The following is a 27,086-nucleotide window of genomic DNA, read 5'->3' as shown; positions in this document are numbered from 1 at the left end:
CATTGTTTGAAAGTGTGTTTTTCAATGATAACGCTGATTGCGTGTGTGTTTGTGGTTAGGGACCTCTGAGTGTGATGGGCCAGTGTCTGTAATGAGTGGGAGGTAAACAGGGATGACTTCTCATTTATTCATAAGGCAAACAGAAACTGTGCACTGAATGAAAATAAGTGTGTGATGATTTATTTAGAGCTATTTGTTTCAGGGCACCGAGGCTAATTCCCCTCACTGACAACTGTGCTCCTTATCCTTCCTGTTCTTACCAAGGTATTTCTTTTTATCGTTCTCTAAATAAATGTTTCAACAATCAAATGCTAATAATACAGTTTTTGACAATGTGATGGGGTGACTCTTAACTGCAGAAACCCCAAATTCAGGCTCAGTGTCTAACAGATTGAGTTACAGTAACAGTGAGCAGTTTCCTGCTACTCTGCCCTACTGGTTACAAGCAGAATTACAACCGTCATAAACAAGCCTGCTGTAGCTAGTGCTAACAACGAGCTAACGAAAACTAATAGGAAAACAAGTACGAAAATACGAAATTAAACACAAAGTAAAAAGATCCACAGTGTTGGACTAAACTGTCCAGAAGCAACAAAGCCAGATCACCACCAGTCAGTGATTCTGTAGCCTCCTTTAGCTCTCTCAAACTAGTGTGACCTAGAGGACTGGACGCTTTGATCCTAAACCGTAGGTAGTAATACTCAATGAGACATAGCAGAGGCTTTTCACAAGTTAACAATACTTTTATCAACAAGACACATCACAACCCACAGATAAGATTTACCAAAAACAGATCGGGATAAAAGGCATACACTAAAACTCTTAAACGAGAGGAGGGAGGAACGGTGACAATGCTGGCCTTGGGACTACACACACACACACACACACACACACACACACACACACACACACACACAACGCCAGCTAACTACTATTTAAAAGCACAAGCCGCTGTAGGGAACCAACACAAAAGACAATAATAATACAAAGGAAAACACCCAGTGCTCCCCTTAACTAAAGCTCATACACACGCCCCCAGAAGTGAGTAAAACCCTCGACAAACCCCTACAGCGGAAACTCTAAATGAAGCTAACTACCTTCCCAGAGACAGCAATGTCATCAATGCTAACTACTAGCTTCACGGGAGGGTTTTCCTTCCCTCCCCTTCCCCTGAAGAATAGTCAAATAAAAACGAATGAATAAATAGTAATAGAAGAACTGGAAAACAGTAGCAGACTAAGATCTCATCGGCCTTCAGCTTGCCAATGTAGATTCCTTGTTTTGTTCACCCTTCAGTCCAGCTCACGCACTTAGCTGCACCCACGTCTGCACACAAAGCGAGGCATTCGGCTTTCTGCAGCTAGAGCCCAACCGCCCTAATTATAGCAGCCTCGTAATGACACACCTGGCCTCTCCTGCGTCAGCGTCACTGCACGTCCGACCAGAATTACTTCCGAGAACTAAGGTGACCCGGTTACACTAGTGTAGGCCGCACCGATGTTCACGCTGGCTTTAACTCTTTGCTTCACCTATATAAAGACATTACTCTCTAACTTTTCCGTCCAGCCTCCATGATACCAAACTCCTTCTTTTTCTTCTTCTTGTGGGCTTTATTGACTATCTGCAAACACAAAATGTTAACTGCTAGCATTGCAGCTAAGAGCCACTATGCCGTTAAAGAGCACAGGGTGGTGTCAAATATGAAACAGGTCAAGTCTCTAACTCAAAGGTCACTGAGATCAATGTAAAAGCTCTAGCTTGAAGTGTAAAAAACTATCTAGTGGTACTTCATGGTTGTGCTTTCTAACTTCAGTTAGTACTGGTGGCTTTCTTGAGTTAAATTTACTTCAAACGTTTACTAATTGTAGATAAACATCCAACAATTACTTCTGGCAGTTCAGTTGTTCATGAGATATGCTGCTAACAAACAGGGTTCATGTCAAAGTTTAAAACAAGGACCAGGAGTTTATGTTAGGAATGAAAATCAGCTATTAATGCCACAAATGTAACCTCACAAGCTGTAAATGTTTGGATCTACAGCCATTTTTACGTTTGCTGATGTTGATTATCTTTGGCTATCGTCAGTCAGTATACTTAAAAAAAATCAAGAAGTCGATGCATCACACACACACACACACACACACACACACACACACACACACACACACACACACACACACGATACATCACAGCAGTAGCTCAGGAGGTAATTGGTAAATGGCCTGTATTTGATATAGCGCCTTCTAAAGTCCTGGAACCCCTCAAGGTGCTTTACAACACAATCAGTCATTCATACATTCACACACTGGTGGGGATGAGCTACGATGTAGCCACAGCTGCCCTGGGGCGCACTGACAGAGGCGAGGCTGCCGAGCACTGGCGCCACCGGTCCCTCAGACCACCACCAGCAGGCAACGTGGGTTAAGTGTCTTGCCCAAGGACACAACAGCGACAGACTGAGCGGGCCTCGAACCTGCAACTTTCCGATTACGGGGCGAACACTTAACTCCTGTGCCACCGTCGCCCAAGGTAGAGTGGGTAGTCCCGTAATCGGAAGATTGCAGGTTCAATCCTGGCTCAGAGCCGAGAATGTTGCTGTTGTGTCCTTGGGCAAGACACTTAACCTGCCTTAACTAATCTTTGTCTTTAAAAGTCAAAATCTCTCCTAAATCTTCACAGAAAACTTTTCTGACAATTAGATTGTCATTTTTAAGACACAGTGGTGAAACCACCCAATCACATAAACTTTTACACCACACCTTTCATAATTTGTGGTTTATGAGGACATTTTGAGCTGTAACCAAACTGAATCTGTCCACACTTCAATCACAGCCCGTGATGGTTGAACCAAAAGGTCTCCATGCCGACAGTCAGCAATAAAACAAAACAAACCTCTCCTCCCATGAGGACATTTCTACTCTTCTCCTTAGGCCATGTTGTTTAGAGATCTGTCATCCTGCTTTTCTTCCAAATGAAGGAAAATTTGAGCTTCACATGAACACGTCTCTAATCACGCGTCAGGATCAATTATCACCCTCTGGAAAAGCGGCGGCCTCTTTTGAAGTGTCGCGTGAAAACTCCAAAGTCAAAACACACGTCTGGTAAACAGGGCTGCTCCCAGACTATCTTAATTGTTCATTTTGTGTGTTGCCTGCTGCACTTTGAGTGCATAAGTGACAGTTCAAAGAGCAGCTCCGTGGCTTACTACTAGCATGCAAACCAATGGTACAATGCCTTTTCATGACGATCAAACAATGGGTCATTTTCATGAGGATGTCTTTAAGGCTAAAACAAATAATTTTGTTGAAACAAAGCTAAAGATTTCTTTCTGTGACCACAATCAGCCTGTTAAAATGAGAAACGTATGGAATGTGGTTAAAATGAAATGAAAAAATGAAAACTCTCAAAACGAAAAAGAAAGATCTGTTAGCTATTTTTATGTCAAACTTGGATAAGATGGTACTTTATGAGTTTAAAAGGAATTTTACATCTATTTTGAAAGTTGGTTTTGTGTAGAAAATGGTGAATAACTTTCTCTGTTCAGAGGAACTGAGTTTACAAAATAAGAGTATCAAGGTACTCCCAGAGCACTAGAATACCAACTGTATTCACTTTACCTGTTTTTTCATCCCCATATAGTTATACATCTTATACACATACCAGCAAATATGTACACTTTAACCAATGAGGTCTTTGTCTTAAACACCATTTTGACAGATGCTTTATTTGAAGGCAAAAACATGCAGCATTAACATTTTTAGGGGACTACAGTTATCTATTTAAATGCTATTTAAAGATTTGTGAAGTGCCTTGAGATGACTCTTATTGTGATTCAATGTTATATAAATGAAGTGAGTTGAACAAAACATAAGCAAACAGCTTCAGGTTCAAAGCGTTTGACAAAACAGAAGAACTATCCGTGAACGACCACCACATGACGCACTTTAGCCTTCAGGAGGAGTGGAAGGGGGTGTTTTTTTGAAGGAATACATGTGCCTGCTTAAATAATGAAGTAATATTTTTTGGGATCTGTTTTTTTAACTTTGTTTTGTGATCGGTGAGAGCTGAAAATGTGACAGCCCTGCCACCTGGAACAGGCAAGATGGTAAAATCAATTAATTTAAAGGTGTCGTTCACTGAAAAAAACTTTTTTTAATGATTATTTCTGATTACAATTGCTCACTCTTGAGTTTGGCGTGCAGGCTGAACATGAAAATTGTCTCCTGCACCTATCTCCTGCATTACCTTCTGGCATAAAACAGACGGTGATTAGAAAAGCCTGACAGATCTACGTCACACTGCCATTCACCTTCATGGACTCACCCATTTGGAGTCACGATGGGAAAGGCTGTTGTTGATTTAGCATCCAGGAATCAGCAGAGAACATTTGAGTTAGTAGAAGAAAACCGTTACCATTAGCAACTCAACCACAGGACAGTGCCCCTTCAATCGTGTGTTATTTGTGGAGATAAAACATGAAAGTTGCAGTGCAAATTGAGTCAGTGGTAGAGTTGTGTTGTTAGACAATCAGCGATGAGATGTCTAAATATCAGAAAATGAGATTTTAGATCAGGGGTATTGATTTCTGGTGCTGGTATCCAGCATGTTTTAGTTTTAACTCTGTTTCAACACACCTGATTTCAATCAGCAGGTGATTAACAGGCTTCTGTAGAGTCTAATGAGCTGCTGCACAGGTGATTTAACCACTGAATTGAGTCTGTTGGAGCTGAGAAACCACTAAAACGTGCTGGATACCGGCACTCCAGGCCTGAAATAGAACACCCCTGCTCTAAATCCTTCCATTTGAAGCTCAACGCTGATGTAGCTCACTTCTATTTCCTGAAACTGGTGCACCAGAACTTTGATTCCTCATTGTACGACTTACCATGTATTCATTCCTATATAGACTACCTCAGTTGTATTAAATGAGTGAGCCACACCTTTATTGATTAACACACTCATAAATTAATGCTAGTTACGAATAAGGATGCAGGAAAGGTTTTTTCTCACTGAAGAAAAAAACAAATTTTTTTTTCAAGGTTTTAAAGTTCAGAATCCATGATGGACAAGTCAAACCTGAACCTGAAGAGCCGACTCAGTGGCCTGTTTTGATTAGAGCTCTGTGTGGAGTGTGCCTGATGGAGATGTTTGCTCAGGCTAGGCCAGGGATTAAGGGCTTCTCTCCAAGGAACCAGGGAAAACAGAAGTTTGATCTCCTCCATGTCCCTCTGCGGGGAAGAAGTGGGTGGCGACCAAGCTGGAAATCAGAGGGGTCAGTGTTCCTTACGACACAAGGAAGCCACATCTGAAGTGTGTGTGATTATGTGCACAGATGCACATACGATTCGGGGTGTGTGCACCAGCTCTTACTACTGCTCTCCTCTTCAAAGCAATCTATCTCTAATCCCTTTACTTCATCATTTTGCATGGGCTGCAGAGCTAAGGGCACCACACACACACACACACACACACACACACACACACACACACACACACACACACACACGCACACACACACACACACGGACACACGCACACACACACTTCATACAGTCCATCTAAACTAATGAATGTGCAAACTCAGCCTCAGAGCTGCTTGTGTGGAGAGCGGGATTGGGATCAGTGGAGGCTTTGGGGGCTTAGTTAGACTTAAAGGGGAGTGTGTGAGCTAATTGTACACAGGTGACTCCACACAGGTGTTCCCGTGTCTACCCAGAAACTGGTATAGTGATAGAAAGAGTAAATAAAGTATGAAGAACAGAAACTTAGGAAGAAAAGAAGAGTGGATCAAAGAGCTTTGCAAAGCCACCATAAATGCGTGCCTATCTGCAGCAGCTCAGCCCACTCCAGAGAAAATAAGGAGGGATTAAAGATCCAGGAACATGCGGTCAGTGTTTTCCAACAATACAAGCTTCATCTTCTCTCTAGGATCATGCCGTTGATACAGAATTGACTCTGACAAGAGTGGTTTGTGCGTCTTCTGGCAGCAGATGTTGCCTTTCCATTTTCTCCCTTTCCACATCGAGCTGCCCTTCAGAGAATTCAGCACGAGGAAGAAAACTGTCTCCGTTTATTACTGTGAGGAACCATCACCGAGGAGGCTGCGCCGCCCCACTCAGGGAAGAATAACAAGCAAATTGAACAAATCAACAAATGGACATCCCCCTCTGCTCCTGCCACTCCGTGGGTGTCTTTAAAGTGCCAACATCGTTTCAGCACGTTGTCAGTCGACACCAGCGTCAGATATATATTTCTTTTAGAATCTCAACAGGCAAAGCTGCTTGTTTGCCAGGCTGAACCCCAACATGCTGTGTGACTAACAGGTTGATAGGGATGTAGCAGCCACAACAGGTACGTGGGGCAAGGCGAGCTTTTAAAAGATAAATAAATGTTAAATTGAATCGTAAAAGCCACAGGCTGCCAGTGCAAGGAGCCTGAAGCAGGGGGATTTTGGTGTGTGTCTAATTTTAAATGGTCATTCTGTGAGACAGAAATTCACCTTCAAATTAAATGTGAATTGAAATTTTTTAAGGTGGAGTTGCAGAGGTAAGAGAACTGGGAGGGAACCTTTGACTTCCGTCTCCCCACGATGTTCTCCAGCTTTTCCTGGGGGGTCAAAAGGTGTTTCCTGGCCAGAGAGAGAGAATACCTCCATTGAGTTCTGGGTCCGTCTTGGGATCTCCCCCCAGTGAGATATGACTGGAAAACCTCCAGACATGGGTCACCAGCTTTTGTGAAGCTGAGAGCTACGTCACCATTATTGAGCCGAATGACAAGCTGCCAGGTTTTGTCATGCACACAAAAATGACCCTTGAACTAGAATAGATTTAGATTTAGCTAAAACTTCATGTATAACAAACTAATTTGAAGGCTTTTTTAAAAATGTCATTCTATCCATCCATTTTCAGCTGCTTATCTGGGGTCAGGTTGTGGAAGCAGCAGCCTAAGTAGAGAGGCCCAGACTTCCCTCTCCCCAGCCACTTGGGCCAGCTCATCCGGCGGGAATCTCAAGGTGTTCCATGGAGACATAGTCCCTCCAACATGTCTTGGGTCTTCCATTAGGTCTCCTACCAGTTGGATGTGCTCGAAAAACCTCACCAGGGAGGCGTCCAGGAGACATCCTTATCAGATGCCCAAGCAACACATTCTCACTCCCAGCGCGTCAAAAACAAACGCTTGGTCAGCCACCCTCCACGTCAGACCCCAGACGCCAAAAGTGCCCTTTTTCGTTACGTATGTGCGAAAAAGGGGTTTTCCCCTTTGTAACTGCAGATCCCAATGCAGCGTAAAACTGACGTGATGAGATATCCGCTGATGCGGCACCGATCCAGCTCATTTAACCGCACCTAAACCTTAACGTTTCACTATTTATAACCTTCCCCTCTCCCTCATCCTAACCTTAACCCTCTTGCTACCTAAAACGTTACTCTCACCATGATCAAGCGTTTGTTTCCCATGCATTCTGACTCTGACAGTCAGAGTCTGACTGTGAATATTCGTATTTGCCACCCAAGGGGAACGTTAGAACATACCATCTGGCGAGGGGGAGGTTACAAATATCCTCTACTTTTAACCTCCACCGTGGTAGTTGAAACCCTCGCGTTGGCTCGGTCCAAACCCGACCAATGACGAGGCGTCTCCCGCCGTTCACTTCATAGAGCCGGCTTTTAGAGCGATCGACACATCACTAACGTGTTCGCTAGCAAGATGGTTAAGGTTAGGATAGGGGTGAGGGGAAGGTTAAATAAGACGATAAGGTTAAGGTGAGGTACAATGAGCTTGTTTGGTGCCTTGGCTGCGGACATCCCATCGCGTCAGTGTAACGCTGCATTGGGATCTGCAGTCAAATAAGGGAAAAACCCCTTTTCACACATAAGTAAGGAAAAAGGGCACTTTTGGCGTCTGGGGTCTGACGTGGAGGGTGGCTGACCAAGTGTTTGTTTTTGACGTGCTGGGAGTGAGAATGTGTTGGCCCGAGCCACCTCAACTGGCTCCTCTCGATGTGGAGGAGCAGTGGATCTACTCCGATCCCCTCCCGGATGACCGAGCTTCTCACCCTATCTCTAAGGGAGAGCCCAGACACCCTGTGGAAAAAAAAAAAAACATTTCACCCGCTTGTGTCCGCGATCTTGTTCTTTCAGCCACTGCCTAAAGCTCGTGACCATAGATGAGAGTTGGAACGTAGATCGGCCGGTAAATCGAGAGCTTTGCCTTCTGGCTCAGCTCTCTCTTCACCATGACAGATTAATACAACACCCACATCACTGCAGACACAGCGCCAATCCGCCTGTCGATCTTACGCTCCATTTTTACCTCACTCGTGAACAAGACCCCGGGATACTTAAACTCCTCCACTTGAGGCAGGACCTCATCCCTGACCTGGAGAAGGCATTCTAACTTTTTCCGACTCGAGACCAGCATGTCATTTCCAAATAAATATCAGTGCAACTATAATAAAAACAAATCTCTTTTCTCTTTGGGATTGTCCTTTCAGACGTCTCCACAGCAATCATCTGTCTCCATGTAGTCCTGTCTTCTGCATCCTCTACCCTCACACCAACTTACTTCATGACCTTTGTCACCACATCCACAAATCTCCTCTCATCCTCCTGCCTGGTGACTGCACTCTCAGCATCCTTCCATCTATGTGATCTCTCCTCTGGACATGTCCAAACCATTTCAGTTTGGCCTCTGATTTTATCTACCCTCCTGAGACCCAGACAAAAAAGTGTCTTACGTTTTTTTAAATTTGATTTCCTATTTATTTAGAGCAAAATGAACACCTTACCATTTTATTTTTTTACATTTCCATTGTAGAGGACAGCAGGACGTTTTCTGTCTAATCACAGATAAATAAAAAAAATAAAATCTGATGAACACATTTTTGATTAAAAAACAAAGTTCATCATTCTCCTCTGTTGCTTGTTGGAATGACAACAACTCACGGACTTAGTTGAAAAGTGAGCCTTAAGAATGAACTAGCTAAAAGTGAACCGTAGCTCTTCATTTTTGTAATTCAGTGATGATCTTTAAAGTATGTTTTCCTTTTAGTAATGTAATACACCTCATGAATTTTTGCCACTGCAGCTCTTCTTCGTGTACCTTCATGCGTGCTTGATGTCCATCATACATGGCATGTGCCTGGCTCCTAGTCTGCACACCAATGGTATAAACACACTAAAATGGTCCTAGTGTCCACTACAATAGACATCTATAAAAGCACTGTTACTTCTAAATATAAATAATTGACCTGCTTTTAGAAGTAAAAATAATGTTGTTTACATGTTAATTAACAAGAATATAAATGATTATTTTAGTAAAAATAGCAAAAGTTGAAGATTATTTGACTTTTTTTCTGTGTGAGGAAAAAAAAGGGGGGACTCCCCAGCATGTGAACATAACAAATGATGATCACTGTAAATCCTGGGATGTCCTCTATAGAGCACTGTAGGGCTAAATGGGGTAACTGAAAGAGTGAAAGAAGACAAAGGTGAACAAAATGTCCACTATAGAGGACACAGCTGACTATGCCGGGTCACGGGAGGCTACAAAACATCGAAGATGAGCTGTCCCTCTGATGTTCTCATTGCTCATCCCATCCATCCTCGTCACTCCCCTCAACATCTTGAGCTCTACAACCTCCAGTTCTTTCTCCTGTCTGTTCCTCATGGACACTGTCTCTAAACCAGACTACATGGCTGTCCTTCCTACTGTCTTCTACACCTGAAACCCTTTTATCAACATCGCAGAACAACGTCAACATCACTGTCAACAAACATCCCACCTGACACCTTTCTCCACTCATTCCAACCACTCTTCACGTCTTTTCCAGCCTGTCTGTAGATTTGGACCTTAGATCCAAAGTTCTTAAAGTCATCTACCTTCTTTACCTCTACTTCCTGTAACATCACAGGTCACATGCACACACACACACACGCACACAGACACACACACACACACACGCACGCACGCACACACACACGCACGAACACACACACACACACACACACACACACACACGCACACACACACACACACACACACACACATAACTGCCTTAATTTCTCTCTTTTCAGTACATACCTCCACTTCTCTAGCTTCTCCACCTCCACCCTGCTTTCACTACAGATCACTGTCATCTGCAGACATCATAGTCCATGAAGACTCCTGTCTAACATCCTCTGTCAATCCGTCCATCACCAGACAAAAAGTGACTCAGAGCCAATCCATGATGCAGTCCCTACTCCACCTTGAACTCCTGTCACTCATACAGCACTCCTCACCTGTCTCACAGCTTTCATACATGTTCTGCACAACTCTAATATACTTCTCTGCCACCCCAGACCTCCTCATGCACCTCAGCTCTTCTCTCAGAGCCCTGTCAAACAATGTCTCTTCATCTACTAAGATGCACATCTTTCTGACCTTCTTCATCAGCATCCTTAAAGCAAAGTAGCATCTGTAGTACACTTTACTGGCATCAAACCATTCTGCTGTTCATAAATGCTCACTTCTACCACTCCTTCCCAGAGCTTCGTTGTAAAACTCATAAGCTTTGTTCCTCTGTAGTTCCCACAAGTCTGTAACCCATCTTTGCTGCCATGTTTTAATTAAATAAAGCGTGATAAAAAAAAGAGCAGCAGTAATTAATTGTGCTATTTTTATAACAGGCCTGGGGGCACCCTAGTGCTCCCTGGGGAACCTTGGTGCCCGTGGGCACCAGGTTAGTGACCCCTGCTCTAGAGGATGAGAATCATGCAAGCAGTGTTCCTATGAGAGGCCCAAACAGCCTCATCAGCCACAACAACCTGGAGCTAAATGCTCAGAAGACAGTGGATGTTGTTGTGCACACAGCCCCCATAACCCTGTCTGATGCTCCATTCACGATGGTGGACTTATGTCGCTTCCTGGGCACCACATCACCCAAGACTTCAAGTGGGAGCCCACCATCACCTCCATCATCAAAAAGGCCCAGCAGAGGATAAACTTCCTGAGGAAGCTGAAGAAATTCAACCGGCCAACAAGGCAGTTATACGCCACATTCATCGAGTTCATCCTCACCTCTTCAGGACTGTGTGGTATGCTGGCACTACCACCAAGGACAAGAAGAGGCTAGAGCGTGTCATGCAATCTGCTGAGCAGGTCATTTTTGCTGCAAACTCCCCTGCATACATGACCTGTACACCTCCAGGACATTGAGGCGTGCATGTCAGATCACAGCTTATCTGTGTCACCTGGACACAGTCTTTTTGACTCACTCCCATCTGGCAGGAGGCTCCGATCTATTCGGACCAGAAACTCTCACCACAAGAACATTTTCTTCCCCTCTGCAGTCGGACATGAGAACAACTACCCACTCCAGTTGCCTGGTTCCAGTCACATGACTGTGTTGTGTTTATACCTGTGCTGTGTATAAAGTAGCCAAATCTCTAATTGTTGCCACTTTATATTATTATTTTATCATGATTATATTCTTACTTCCTGTATTTGCTTATCTCTTATTTTTATCTTTCTTTTTGCACCAAGTACTGCAGCAATTTCCTAATGTTGTGATTTCTCGCACACATGACAATAAAACCTTCTGATTCTGATGAAGACAAGCAGTGGTTGTACTCTGAGATTCTCCTGGATAGATCCAGGATTTCGTTGATCTACATTTGATGACCATAACTTGAGGAAACAGTTTCTCAAGAGTTTTCCTTTCTCCTCAGTTCCTTTTCTTTACACTACAGCAGAATTAAGCAACACTCTCGTGACTGCAGTTGAACCAATCTGTCGTTCCATCTTACCATCTACTAGATCCAGATTCATCCCAGGCCAAAGGGGAATATTCCACCATTTTCTGGTTTTCAAATTCAACACAGTGTGATGGGAAGGCCGTGCAACGTGGTGAAAACTCCACAGAAGCTTCTTTTAGCAAGACTTCCCATCACCTTAGGTTGCTGTTTTGGCTTTGTGTCTCAGATTACTCCTACAAAGTGCCAGCAAGTGTCTATCCAAAGGCAGGTTCTACTTCTGCTAGCTCTCAGCTACAGCAGTGTTTACTTCATCATATGAAAACTAAATAGTTTTGAATCTAAGAGACAACCCTCCAAAAAAAAACCTGCGAAACTTGTACCTGAGTTTTCCAGATGCAAAAACGCTGCCAGCACACCCAGTCTTCTTTTCATCCTGTAAAATCCTCACAGCCTCCTTCTGACACTCTGTCTTGGAGGCTGGACAAAGATAAGCAGAGACAATGTGTCAAGGTGTGCGAGAGGAGATATGAAGCAGCAGCCGAGCAATGTTATGACTCTGCCGGCAGCTGAGCTTGTTAGCTCTGTGAGCAGCACTGTAATAATCATAATGTTTTGTCTTTAATGTAGCAGGTTTTGATTTAAACTTGGTGATTTTAGGTGGACTCGAGGCCAAATTAGAAAACACGCAGGCGAGCGTCTACATAGAGCATCTTTTATTTGAGCAGTGCTTTAAAACCCAGCGACAATCCAAATAGCAGTTAGATTGGTTACATACTGCAATGCCTTTTAAACCTTCACCTTTTCAGTTTCTGATACCAAAAACATGGCTGATTGTGTATTTTTTCAGGCATATCTGCTTTCAGAACATGTCTCATGCTGCACGAAGTTTGAAGTTAGGAACACAACTGGGTCGTTGTTCTCATGTTCCTGGGGTTTAAAAACTGAGTTCAGCATAAAAAAAACGGACCAGTCACCTCCAGCGGATTCCCTTCTCCAGGAGGCATGTTGAGGAAATCTGAGTCACAGTTTTGAAAACCTTTTGCCTCCACTGGAGTCGATGTTGCTTAAATAACACAGAGTGCTGTCTTTGCCTGGTGGCTTCATTAACTGGAGGTGGAGAAACGACCTCTGAAATAACAAACTCACAGCTCTGGAAGTGAAGTGCTCACACACTGCCTTCATCTCTGTAGATGTAAAACATACAGAAATGACTGGAAACTGAAGTGGTTTAGAAATCATAAAGGCATGAGAAGCATAATAATCATTCGCTGAGGAGTTATTTAAAATACAAACATACACTTTCTGAATAAATATACTTCAAAAATACATGAACACTTCATGTCTCTTTCTATTATTCTTGCTAAAACCATGTTAATTTGTAAAAGCAGCTTTGCACGTTCAAAATATAACATTAACTCACCCAAACCATCAGATTTGACTCATTCTGTTAAAGAAATGCTGTTACAAAATAATCTCAGCTTCACATCCCAAAATTTCCAAGCTAAAGAAAAAGTTTTTTTTTTCAGACAGTGCATGGAGATATGATGTAAATCTTTCAACAACTCATAAAATAAAACGTGTGTGTAGATGAGGAGAAAGTGATGACGGAGGTACAGAACAGAGAATTATTGCATATCTAAGGTGAAGAGATTAGGCTTTTTCCTTCTCCTGTAACAGTTGCATATTGCTCAGTAAGGAGCTGTGGGAACGACGATGGTGAGAACACAAACTCACAACATGAAACAAAACAGAGCATGCAGTCCTGAGTGTTTATTATGTCATTTGAGATAAAAATAGTATTTGAAACAACAGTTAAATAACTAATGTTGGATAGAAAAATAAAAAAATGTAGACAAAGAGTTAGTGGTGGACAATCCTTAAACACACACACACACACACACACACACACACACACACACACACACACACACACACACACACACACACACACACACACACACACACACACAACCATTAATGTGATTTTGATAACCAAACCATCATTAAAATTGTGTTTTTTTAAATAAAACCTGCTCTGCAAGAGTGTTTTAATAACTCTAAGATGTTATGCAATTTAAATATCATAAGCAAATATTGATAATAAACTTGAATGAGCCCCTCATTCATAAAGAATACAGTTATGATCTTAACATCTCTCCAACTAACCAAAACGAGACTTTATCCTCATAATATAACAACAGTAAACTCAGAGTGTTGAATTCTTGTTCTATGGTGTGTCTGGCCCCAGAACTCCACTGCAGTGTTTCTGGCACTCCACATGTACCAAAAACAAAAAACACATTCAATCATCCCAGCCAAAAAAACGTCCCGTCATCTGGTAGAACTTCATGTTGAAGGGTCTATAGAAGTCCCGTAGCCTCTGCACCACCTCTGGATCAATGTTCGGATGGGTTCGCCCTTTGGTTTTTCCCAAGCAGTGGGGTTTGCTGCTTCCCTCTGCTTTCTTGAGGCACGGGAATCCTTTTGTCTGGTTGAAGTAAAAGTGTTTGTCTGTAATGATCCTCTTGAGGCCTAAGAAGTCCTGGACCCGGCCCAGCTCACCAGCTGGGTCGCTGATCAAACGCTCACCGCTCACAAAAAGGATCTGGTCCATGGGGAAGTACTGCAGCCAGTTGTCCAGGTGTTTGGCATAGATGCCAATCTGGATGGCGCTCCAAGAGGTGTCGATGAGACCTGTAGTCCTGTTTTTGAAGGTGAGGCTCTCAAATGAAGGAATATCGGGCTTCTTAGACAGCGTCTGTGTGTAGTCTGAGATAGCTCTGGTGACGGGGTCCCTCACTACCACGATCACTTTGGTGTCCCGGGACATGGCCGATATCCTCGCTGGAGCTTCTCGGGTCACAAAGTAGCTGGGGGTTTTCTCCATGGTGATCTGGCCCTCTAGGGTCTTCGGCATCAGATCCCTGGAGAAATGAGAAGACAAAGAAGGGAAAAGGAATTATTTATTCTACCATCGTTCCTGACTGATGCATCTGTCCAGCATTATGACAAAAAACTCGATAAACTTGAATCCAGTCACTCAATTGAATATTCAATCTGTGAAATAATGTATTCGAATTAAAATACATCAGCAAAAATGTAATCGGTAAAAATTCAGCTGCGGAATTTCTTCTTCAAAAGTTCAACAACAGAATTTCAACATAAACAACTGAGGCGACGTCCTGGAGACCCAAGCCAAATTATACGTCACTCAATCGAATTGAGTGGCTTTTTGCCAATAAAATGATCCTTCTCTGATCACGTGACAACAGTGAGGTGTTGACTCAATCGAGTGACGATTACTTACCAGGAGGTCACCTCATTTTTGTTGAATTTTTGAAGATTAAATTGTGCAGCAAATGAAATATTTGCTGGTGTATTTAGTAAAAAAAAAAAGTCTAACATAACATTTCACAGAATATTCAATTGTATACATTCCATGTAAAAAAAAAGTCATTTTCTGGGGAAACTGCATTTTTTTCCATAAATTTGCACCATATTTAAGCTGATGTAAAAAAGTATATATCTCTACTAAAAAAGTGTGACTCTAATTTAGCTATTCTTTAAAACACACCAGCCAGATAAAAATGGAATAAAAAATTGGGAGTAGTATTGCATCACTACACATCCTAAAATCAAATCACAACCACAAATATAACTAACTATTCTATTAAAGTGGACGCTGATAATGTCATTTTGTTCAGATTTGACTGCGAGATTTCAGCATTTATTTCCACTTCTGGATATTCTGTCAAAATTTACAAAAGTGGCTACGAACTATTTCCTTTGTTTGCACCATATTCAAGCAATTTTCTGTAGATAAACATGTAGTGTTTGTTTAAGGGGCTTTGCTTTGATGCATCTGAGAACAGGTTATGCGTCACTGCCATGTGGGGAGGGAAGAAGAATATCAATATGTAAACCAGCACTATGGCCATTCCACTCAAATTATTGATCCGTGTGACTTTTGCAATTTGATTACCTTTCTGTCTCCATCTTTTGTGTAGAAGACATCAAAAACGTTTCTATCACTGTAATATAACAAGAAACCTAATTTAAACTGTTCATCTCTATTAAAGTAAATGCTGAGGATAAAGGTCTTTAGAAACCACATGGTTCACTAAAAGCAAAACACATGTGCTTTATTTAGTGAAATATTTTCTGTTTATTTTTGCACGTTTATTTTTTTCTGCATCATCTCCCTCTTTCACCACTTTTCCTCTGCTCAGCCTCCGTAAGGACAGTGACCTTAAGCAAAGCGGGTAAAAGCAGCCCATGAATGATTAACCATCCCTCCCTTCACCATTTAGAGTCTCTGCAGAATACAGCTTTAAAATTCACCAAAGTACAGAATGAAGCCGTCAATTATTCATCTGCTCGGTCGGTGCTGCTCAAAGTGAGGATGGGCACCGGCTAAGTGGCCTGTGCTGTTCTTAGGTAAACAAAAAGTTTTCCACCAGTGACAAATCTGCTGAGACCCCAAAGGAGGGAGAGCATCTTAAGACGACTCTCCAGTTGAGTGTTGGTCATGAACGTCTGATGGCAACGCCAACAACGAGCAGCTCCTGCGTGTTAATGATTGACGGGCTCAGTGCTTTTGCTCTGCAGCTAGACGATCATGCTCCATTTAACATAAATGGGAGAAAATGAGGCAGAGGTCACTGAGAAGTTGGCTGCAGTGAGCTTTTAACAAATAGACACAATCACGATGAATATGAAATATGCTTCTGCTTAATAATTCTCTTAAATTAAAATGTAATCTCACCTATTAACTTTCATGCTTTGGAGCAAAAAAAAAAAAAAGAAGCATTAAAAACAATAATTTAAGCTCAGTTTGCTCCACTCTGATGCTCACCTGTTCCAGCCAGATACCTGTATCTCGGGTTGGGGACTGAGCTGAGGAAGGAGTTCATCAGTGATACTCCTGCGTTGTTTTGTTCATCTTAATCTCAGACAACAACTGCTCACATTGGTTTGTGCAACTGAACATAACATGGAGGTAATCTGAGCAGCATGTGCACAGAGTTGGTCAGTGTGTCGGGGAGGAAAGATAAAAACTGCAGCAGTCACAGAGTTATGCTCTGACTTGAGCTGGAGTTATGTCAGCTCCGTCTAGAGGTTGCTTGAGAACTTTATATTTCGGCCACGAACAGATTACTAAACCACTGAAATCTCCATTTTTTTCAAATTGCTGATTAAACTCGGCGCTGAACAAAAGGAGTTTTTTCAGTTTGTCTGAAACTGAGGAGGGCAACACTGCAGACGCCAATACTGGTAGCACAGATGTTAATGACAAGAAGTACAAAAGAGGGGATGGCTTGACTATCCACTATGGGATTTGTAATCTTTGCGAACAAATGGGCCGACGGGCTTTTTTTTCCCATATATTTTTGATATTTAATCTCGTGGACCAGATATAATTAGACTGCAGGCCAAAATTTGCCCGAGGGCTTGAGTTTGACACCTGTGGCCCAAGACTTAAGTCAGGTAAAAATTGGGTAAACTAAAAATACACCTGATGCAGATAATGTGAAGAAGTGCTTTCTTTAAACTGCAGTGCCACTGTAACACCAACATCTGGAACATGCTCACCCTGCTGCTGTGATGCGGCATCGTTTTGTATTTAAGTGAAGTCTGTGTGTCGCGTTTTATATGTTTCTGTTTGTAATGCCATACTTATACCAAGCTGGCATCAGCGAGTAAGTAAAACAATTTCAGCTATATTAGCCAATGTGTTTGGACTAATAGTAAAAGTAGCTACACCATGATGTGTGCATTATTAGAGTAAATCATAGTTTACATCTTAGATTCATATTAGATTCATTTGTTTAACTGGTCAGTCATTTAACTTGCTTAGAACATTTACAATAAAGCTGCAATCTGGAGTTTTCCCTTTCAGGAATGATGTATGATTTAACCCGTTAACTTCTCACTCTGCTCTGGGATATACTGCAGACAGTACTTCATATTTTTCGCTAGGAAACAGCAGAGAACATCTCAACTAGCAGAAGCCAAACATTAGAATTAGCATCTTCACCACACGGCAGAACTCCTCCAGGTTTGTGTTACTTGTGGAGATAAAACATCTGTGTTGCAAGTCAGTGGTAGAGTCACACTGTTATCCAATCTGCGGTGTCCAAATATCTTCTGAAACTCAGCTGGGATGTGGTTCACTAATATTTCCTGGAAATGGTGCACCTGTATATTTTTCCCCCCAAGAAGGACTTACATAGCATTCATTCCTAGTAGACCACTGCAGATATATTGATTAGATGACTTAAACACACCTTAAAAATGTATTTATGAATAAACAGCACAACGTGAAAATAATAACACTGTTTTAGCTCTGCTTGTCGGATACAGATGCACATTCATAAACCAGAGGTGTTGCTTTTGGATGTTAATACGAAAGTAGGGAGATGGAATAAATGTTAGGGTTGGGCACTGAGCATCGATTAGTGTCCATTTTTCCTAGAATCGTTCAAATTTTTTCATTTCGATTCCCAGTCAACAGACTGGAAGAAGAATCTTCGGCTGATCTCGGTGGAAAAAAAAAACATGATCTGCAAATTCTGATCAATGCCTTTGAGAGCCAATCACATCAGCTGCCCATTTGCTCCTACTTTGCAGCCCGCAGAGACCCGGTGTGCTGATTGGCCCACAAAGCCGATAGAACGCTGTGATTGGCCTACCACAGTGGACCAATCATAGCGCTCTAGCGGTTTGAAACCCTGATTGACAGCTGTGATTGGCCCGCCAGAATACTGCTAGGGGCCGCAGAGGTTCCAGTGGAACGTTCCTAGACCAAACTTTGCAAAGCAAGAATTTGGTGTGGTTCACTAGGCTAACTCAGTAATTAAACTGCAACAAGGAATCATTCCACAACAGTCCAAAATTCATGTGACCACTTACAAAATTTCTTAAAAAACTGTCCAACATCATTCCAGTCCAACTAAGGATTTTCATGTACTAGTTTCCAACTAGTCAGACACAGTTGCATCCCAGTTGGATACTGGCCCAAAGCACAGGAGGGAAAGAGAGAATTAGTAAGCAGGATTAGCAGGTCTGACATCTCAATAGTTCTTCTTTGCCACCTACTGATGTTCATGGCTCTTACAGCCATCACAGAGATTGGAGTCTTTAATATAAAATCCTAAAGTGCTGAAGTGAAAGCACAGGCCTGTAATTTTTGTTCTTAAGATTAGCTGTGGCATTTAGACAGCTGCACGTTGAGCTCAGTATCTGAAGTGAAATGAGTCTAGAAGCTGCAAGTCAAAACTTTAGATTAATATCAGAACAAATCCAGTTCTCGTCACTGGGCAAGCTGAGTAGATCTTCTCTTTGAGGAACAGTTCATGAGGTCAGCACAAGAGAAACAAGGAAGTGGTGGATAAGCACAGCGTCAACAACAAATGGACATATCTCAGTATCAGCCTGCAACACTGACCGTCACCTGACCCCAAGAGCCTTTTCAGTGCCAGGGGTGTTTCTTAAAGCCGTGTTTAAAGGAGCACGGACAAGGTTCCTTTCGTCTAATGTTAGTTCTGCTTCATCACACCGGCAGTCCAAGTGAATCTGTATGATGGTGCTTTTAAACAAAACCGATGTTTTGTGGCATTACAATGTCCATTTAAGCTAAGAAACCCTTAGTAAAAAGAAAAAAAAAGACTAATTATTGATAAGCAGGGGCTTACAGACAGGCAGGAAGTCCAGCTGTCTTTCAGCCTTTACTATGATCACACTGACCTGGGAGCAACTTGAGTTCTAAAACAGAACAAATTCACAATACAAACACTAACATTATTGTGTTATGAAAAGGAAATGAGTCGGTACTAAAGGAGTCATCTATATTTGATGGTGCGTACTAAGCTTGTTTTGTGGTTGATGCACTTGCAGCAGAGGTGAGGCAGAGCTGGCAACTCGGGAGGTCCTTGGGGTCAGGGAAGTCTGAGGTACGTTGGTCCGGTATTATAGAAGTCAGAAACCACTCAAATATTTAGTTTGATTAAAATTCGTCAGGTTTTAAGTGAAGTACTTTGTGTAATAAGAATCAAATTTGGTGGGTAAACTTTTTTATTAACTTGAAAACTGAAGTTTATTTTTACTCGCAGTTCATGTTGATTTAGCACTGTATCACCCTAAGGCTGCTAAAATATCTTTTGAGAGACAGCGTTTAGAAGATAAATATTAGCAGTTTTGAGGTCCTACGGGTCGGAAAAACTATTGATGAAAAAAAAAAGCCAATTGATGAAAACAGAAGATTTGTAATAGCAAGATAATTAAATTCATAAAGACAGTAGAAGTACAAAAACACTAAAAACATGAGCACATAGCATTTTGTTTGGTACGGAGTTGCTGAGTTGTAAGATGAAATAATTTATATATGTTTATTATAAATCTACACTGCCCAACATAAAAAAGGTTGCCACACAAAAAATAAGGTCACACCCTAATAATGGACTGCCTTTAGCTTTGATTACACACACATTCCCTGTAGCATTGTTTCTATAAATTTCTGAATTTCTCCATCCACTGTTGCGTTAATGTGACACCAAGATTTTGAATTGATGATGGAAGAGTCTGACCACTGCACAAGGCCTTTTCCAGCACATCCCAAAGATTCTCAATGGGGTGAAGGTCTGGACTCTGTGGTGACCAATCCATGTGTGAAAATGATGTCTCATGCTCCCTGAACCACTCTTTAACTATTTGAGCCTGATGAATCCTGGCACTGTCATATTGGAATATGCCCGTGTCGTCAGGGAAGATGGAATAACCTGGCCAATCAGTATATTCAGGTAGTCAGCTGACCTCATTCTTGGAGCACATCCTGTTGCTGAACCTAGACCTGACCAACTGCAGCAAGCCCAGATCATAGCACTGCCCCCACAGGCTTGTACAGTAGGCACTAGGTAGGGATGTCCCAATTTGATCACATGACCAGAAATTTGCCCCGATCACGTGGTTTCAGACTGATTGGGACTCGGGCTTTACTTCCCGATTCAAGGCTCGATCCGGACTTGGATACTGGGTTCAAATTACAGGAGAGCAACTTGGTTCTCCTTAAAGGTTGTCAGGCTCCCCGATGCCCTTAACTTATCCATCCAGAAGGAGCACAAAAAAGATCCAGTTTCTACCTATATTATATTATTTATGTGGACTCAGCGTAGCGGGGATTCTTTTGAACAGAGATGCAGAGAGCGGCAGACAGACCGCTGATTATTCATGAACTCCAACTGTGTTCTGCACACAGCCACAGTAACATTTTCTAAGTTTCTAAGTGGTGACACCAAAAAATATATAATTAACACACAGTCATTCGTGTTCGTTCATTTTCTCTCTGGTAAGTTCTGTCTGTATTTGAGCATGACGTGTGGACGCGCTCGTGCTGCCCCCGCTGCAGCGCTCGTCACTGGCTGAGCCGGGCAGAGCAGCGCGCACACTCCGCTTTTTTTGCGGTCAATAGATCAATTTGATCTGCTAGTTAAAAAGTTACTTGTGAGGTGAAAAGGAAGGAAGCAGGTAGGAGTTTTTCTGGAGGACTGGGAGATGCAGGAAGATCAGAGACAGAAAGGACAGGAAGATAGGAAAATAAAAACCAAGAAAACAAAACAAAAGTTCTTTAAAAAATAAAATGTAGGTAATTTATCCCACTACACGTTTGTACCTGTATAAAGCAATAATTTATCAGCATGTAGTATTTATATAGTTGACACAATTCAGATCATCTTCAAAACTCCGTCCCATGCCCAGGGACGTATCTAAGCATTTTGGGGGCTGAGGCAAAATAGACCCCTGCCAAGTATTTAAAGTTGAAGTGCTATCTGTTTTTATATTAGACTTTTTATATTTGCAATAAAGGTCCAAAAGTAAAGAATTTATGTTATTTATTACTTGATTGTTCAAGCTACCTCACAGAAGTGATATGTTGTAAAAAATTAAAATAAAAAGGTAATTAAATAAAAGATAAGAAACATTCTGGAACAGTTTCTTCCTTTTCTTTATTTATTTTTTTATGTATCAAAAGTATCGGATCGGGACTCGGTATCGACAAATTCTCAAAATCAAATGACTCGGACTCGGGGGCAAAAAACGTGATCGGGACATCCCTAGCACTAGACATGATGGGTGCATCGTTTCATCTGCCTCTCTTCTTACCCTGATGCACCATCACTCTGGAACAGGGTCCATCTGGACTCATAAGACCAGTTTTTAATAATGGGTTGGACAGTTCTTAACCCTATGGAGGCAGGCGTTGCAGATTTGCAACAGTTAAAAACTACCTAACTGGTTACTCCACATACGTATTTCATGAGCCTTTTTTAACTCTGAAGTACCCCAGAAGGAATTAGTTGTTCATCCTTTTATCAAAACTTATTTTGAGCCTGAGAGAGTTAACCCAGTTTTAGTAATTTCTACAATCTCCTTAGATGTTTTCTCTGCTTGATGCATGCCAATGATCTGACCCTTCTCAAACAGACCATAAGATGTGTCTTTCAACATGATTGTTTAAAGGTGTGGTTCATTAAAAATATTTTTTAATCATTATTTTTTTTATTGTAATCGGTCACTGGGTTTTTTATATATGCTGAACATGAAAATAGTCTCCTACTCTTATCTCCTGCATTAGCTTCTGATACAAAATAGATGGTGAAACTCTAGAATTTGACCCATGCAGTAATTATCCAACAGGAGGCATGTACCTATTTGCTTAGTTAAATTCAGGTGCCAATTTCTTTTTTGGCCAGGCAGTGTATTAAAAGGTAAGAAAACTTAGCCTGGCTTGCCAGACTCCTCCTCTGTTTAATTCTGCACAGAGAAAGGGTCTGGGAACTCTCCTATTTAAATAACCCCACCCTCTAACTGGAATTCTAACCGAGCCAATCAGCTCTGAGTAGCGTACGTCGCACACCATAATGCAGAGCTTGTTGAACATGGCGACTGAAGCGAGGTTCGCCGCAACTCTTTCCTCTGTTCTAAATGACTTGGACATGTCTTTAAAAAACAATCAGAAGCGCTAAAAGCCTTTCTTCTAAAGAAAGATGTTTGCGCTGTCCCCAGATGCCATTTTTGACCACAGCTAAGAAAATACTGTGTCGCGGACGTCACACACAGCGATGCTCAGTTTCTCATAAACAACGAGGACAGCGGCGGAGTTCGCTGCGGCTCTTTCCTCTGTTCTGAATGACTTTGAGGTCTTTAAAACCACAACAAGTAGAAGTGCTAAAAGCATTTCTTAAAAAAAAAAAGATGTTTGCACCATTGCCAGACGCCTTTTTTTACTACAGCAAAAAAATTACAGTGCCGCACGGTACAGTCAGCCCTCACCACGCCCACTTACTGCCATAAATAGTCAATTCAAAGTGCCTTGTGGATCTCATGCATATACATAAGCCGGCTGTTGCAGCGCTCCACAAATGACGATGGCGACCGTAGATCAAGGCAGATCAAGGAAGCGCAATTTCAAAAAAGCAGAAATTGAGGCACTTGAAGAATCACGATAATAAATCACAGTGCATTAAGTGCCCACCATAGTCTTAAGACCTGTGTTGAACGTGCCCAAGCCCATACTTTTGAGAGCACCATGTGAGCACCTCTGTATGTACACGCACTTGTTTATTTAAGGTTTCTCTATAGAAGCGTCCAACAGAGAGTGTGAGGGACCACAGATCTGCCCCCCAAAGATGCGCAGGAGACGGGGGGAGCTCCAAGTCTCAGAGATCCAGGCGCTGCCCCAGAACACAGGAACCCCAAGGAGACTGCAACCACAAAGGTCCCCGCCCCCCTCGAGAGGCACAGAGGATTGCCCCAAGGGGCCACAACCAGCAGAGTCCCGGGAGACATCAGCGGCAAGCCCACAGGCCCGCCCGCAGCCTCCCACCCCCTAGCCGGCCGAGCCCGGGACCCAGGGGGGACCACCCCCGCCAGGGACCCAGCAGAACCCAGGGACCCAGACGCCACCAGGCAGCCACCGGGATCTATCAGGCAGATGCCAAAATCTTAAACCCCCAGACCCGGTTGCCACGAACACTCAGGCAGACCAAGGCACAACCCCTCTCACCAGATGTAGCAGGGGGAGGGGGGGCGAAGATCTATATCATCAAAAGAAGTTCCAGGAGAGGGGAGGAGTCAAAGGCCCCACCTGACATATACAGTCGTACACAAACACAGTCACACACTCCCTCCCTCATGCTCACACATGCACATACAACCCAATACTTACAAAAATGCACGCCGGACACCCACTCATGCTCCCCATACACACCCTATTCACTCTGGTCCCGGTACTGCTGCACATTGGGTACAACCATCACTGGTAACCAGAGTTTGACCCTTTCTGCTGGGGTGCTGATGAGCAGGCTCCCCCGCCCAACGCTGAGCACAGCAACCTACCACCCCAGACCCCAACCAGACGGCCAGAGCTCCCTCCTAGCCTCTTTGGTTAAGCAATGTTGATTATATATTTCTTCATCAAGTTGATGCAGGGATAGCTTGATCTTGTTGTATTGTTGTTGTGTCCCTTTTTTTGCCATTTTGCTTTTTTTTTGTCTTTTTCTGCAGGTCTAGAAGCAGACTCTTGTTCATTATTGTTTATTTTTGTGAACCCCCCCCCCCCCCCCCAACCTCCCCCCCCCTCCCCCCCTTTCCTTTTCCTTTCTCTTTCACCTCTGTCTCCGTGTCTGGTCGGAATTACAAAACATTCAAAAACAATAACAATAAAGTTTTAAATATCAGGCGTGACATTAAAAGCAGACGCTTTGATGCTCCACCTGAGAGTAAATCTGTAAGGCTTGTTACCAGCATTCAGACGTCAATTCTGCTTGCTTCACAGCCAGACAGGACACGGTAAAAAAAAAAAAGAAAAGAAAAAAAGAAGAAAAAAAAGAAATTGAGGCACTTGTGGGTGAAGTGGAAAACCGAAAGGAAGTGCTTTTTGGAGGTCACAGCCTTGGCAAAACAAATAACAGAAAATCATCAGAGCGGCACAGCGTTGCTGAAGCCGTCAATGTTGTGAGTTCTTCAGAGAGATCTGTGGCCGGTATATATAAAAAAAATGGTCCGATCAGGATTCAATCCCCAGGCTCCCAGGTGAGAGTCGCGCACGCTAACCAATCAGCCAAACAGAGATCTCCCTTGTCCAAGTAGCCAGGGCGCATGATCAATTGGGTCACAGTGACAGGACACTCACACTGTCACAGACGCATGACATTCTGTCTCAATCTGTCCCCTGCTGATATTCAGCATTCCGTATTCTGCACTTCAGGCTGTGTGTGTGCGTGTGTGTGCGCTCGCGTGTGGGGGTCTTGTTCTATGTAAAAACGAAGCAGTACAAGTGGTAATGCTGCTGGAATTCATAATTGTATCCTTCTCAGCAGCAGCACTGCAGGTGCTCTCTATGTCCAAAATGTGCATAAGCAATGTCCTTGGTCAACTGTCATGACTCGAGGTAAGTGTCTAACCCAAGACATGCAGAATCGACTCGACGATACTGGGTGAGTTAAAGAAAAGTACTTTATTTAGAAACGGGAGCAGAAGTAGCACTGGAAAGTCCAGTGGGAAGTGAGCTGTACAGCTCTTTTCCATGTAGCGTTCGTGGTGAACGAGGGAGGCGGTGAAGCCAAGGTGAGTGCCGGGAAGCGGATGAGTGATCCAGGATGCGTGAGGTAGCAGAGAGGGTCCAGACGGTAACAACGGAGGAGGATGTGACGTAGTACAGGAGATCTGGAGTTCAAGCGGCGAGGATGAGGCAGGGTGTGTAGAGATCCTGAGAGAGGCAAACAAACACTAGACGTGAGGGTAATCCAAAAGCGTAATCCAAAAACAGTCCAAGTTCAAAATCCAAATATTCCAAGACGAGTCAAGCGAACAAACAAGTAACAAGTACGAGTGGCTGGGGGCTACCTAAACTGAAGCAATCATCCGGCGTAGTGAGGTGTCTCCATCCTCCTTTTATATCCGAGTTCCTGATTCACACTGAACACTGGTGCTCCACAGGGGTGTGCGCTGAGCCCTCTCCTGTACTCACTCTACACCTACGACTGCATGGCCACTAGAAACTCAAACATCATTGTGAAGTTTGCGGACGACACCACAGTGGTGGGTCTCATCACCGACGACGATGAGACGGCCTGCAGGGAGGAGATCAGCGCCCTGACCCACTGGTGTCAGGACAACCGTCTCACCCTCAACGTGACAAAGACAAAGGAGTTGATAATGGACTTTCGGAGGTGCAGAGGAATACACACTCCCATCACCATCAACGGCGACGCTGTGGAGAGGGTGAGCAGCTTCCGTTTCCTTGGTGTTCATCTGACTGAGGATCTTACGTGGTCAGTGCACACGAACAATACAGGAAGAAGGCACAGCAGCGCCTCTTCTTTCTCAGGAGACTGAAAAGATTTGGCATGAGCCGCCGCATCCTCAGGACCTTCTATCACTGTGGCATTGAGAGCATCCTCACTGGATGCATCTCCACCTGGTATGGCAACAGCACCGCTTACAACCGCAAAGCTCTCCAGAGAGTAGTGCGGTGTGCAGAAAGGATTATTGGAGGTGAGCTTCCCTCCCTCCAAGACATCTACAGGAAGCGGTGCCTGAGGAAAGCGGGGAGGATCATCAAGGACTCAAGTCACCCCAGCCATAAACTGTTCAGACTACTTCCATCAGGAAGGAGGTTCTGCAGCATCCGGTCCAGAACCAGCAGACTGAGAGACAGCTTTTTCCATCAGGCCATCAGACTGCTGAACACTTCGCAGACACCTCACCCTCACTACTGAAACTCCAACATTACACACTCCATACTGTACATTAATGCCACTGTTTTGCACATACCAACCTCTGTATATTTTATTGTTTACTTTATTCATTGGTTAAATATGTATATACGCATTATACACTCAAATGCACACACGTAGAAAAATAAAAAATAAAATAGCACACACATTTAGGAATGTATACCTTACATACTATATATATTATTACTTAGATTTGCATTTTTATACTTTGATTGTTTTACGTTATTGTATTTTGCACAATTGTTGCTGTGAAGCTCGCACACAAGAATTTCACTCGCATGTACTGTACCAGTGTACCTGCACAAGTGACGTGACAATAAAAGCGATTTGATTTGATTGGATTGGATTTGAAATCTTGTGCAGCTGCAGCCCCCTCCGCTCCTCACCTGTGGGTAATCAGCTCAGAGATGGTCAGGTTGGAAGAGGAGCACTCACCTCGGCTCAGGAACATGACATCAACTTAATGTTGCGCACATTTTTCCGCTAAGTTTACTTTCATAAATCCCAAAGTTTGCATGGAAAGTTTCTTACGCAGTTTTCCTACCCCGTTTTG

The 27,086-nt window shown here is 43.0% G+C and overlaps 1 protein-coding gene across 1 annotated transcript in view; it reads right to left on the bottom strand.

Moving 5' to 3' along the window:
- Nucleotides 1-12,436: 12,436 nt before the first annotated feature.
- LOC107387684 (heparan sulfate glucosamine 3-O-sulfotransferase 3A1) overlaps nt 12,437-27,086 on the bottom strand; it is a 56,627-nt gene continuing 41,977 nt past the window's right edge. Inside the window, exon 2 of the mRNA XM_015962798.3 lies at nt 12,437-14,662. Coding sequence (XP_015818284.1) covers nt 14,041-14,662 — 622 coding nt within the window. The 3' untranslated portion in view covers nt 12,437-14,040. The remainder of the gene's footprint in view (nt 14,663-27,086) is intronic.

This window comes from Nothobranchius furzeri, chromosome 16 (genome assembly GCF_043380555.1).
Source record: "Nothobranchius furzeri strain GRZ-AD chromosome 16, NfurGRZ-RIMD1, whole genome shotgun sequence".
Taxonomy (NCBI): Eukaryota; Metazoa; Chordata; class Actinopteri; order Cyprinodontiformes; family Nothobranchiidae; genus Nothobranchius; species Nothobranchius furzeri.
This window is presented reverse-complemented; position numbering and strand designations above follow the sequence as displayed.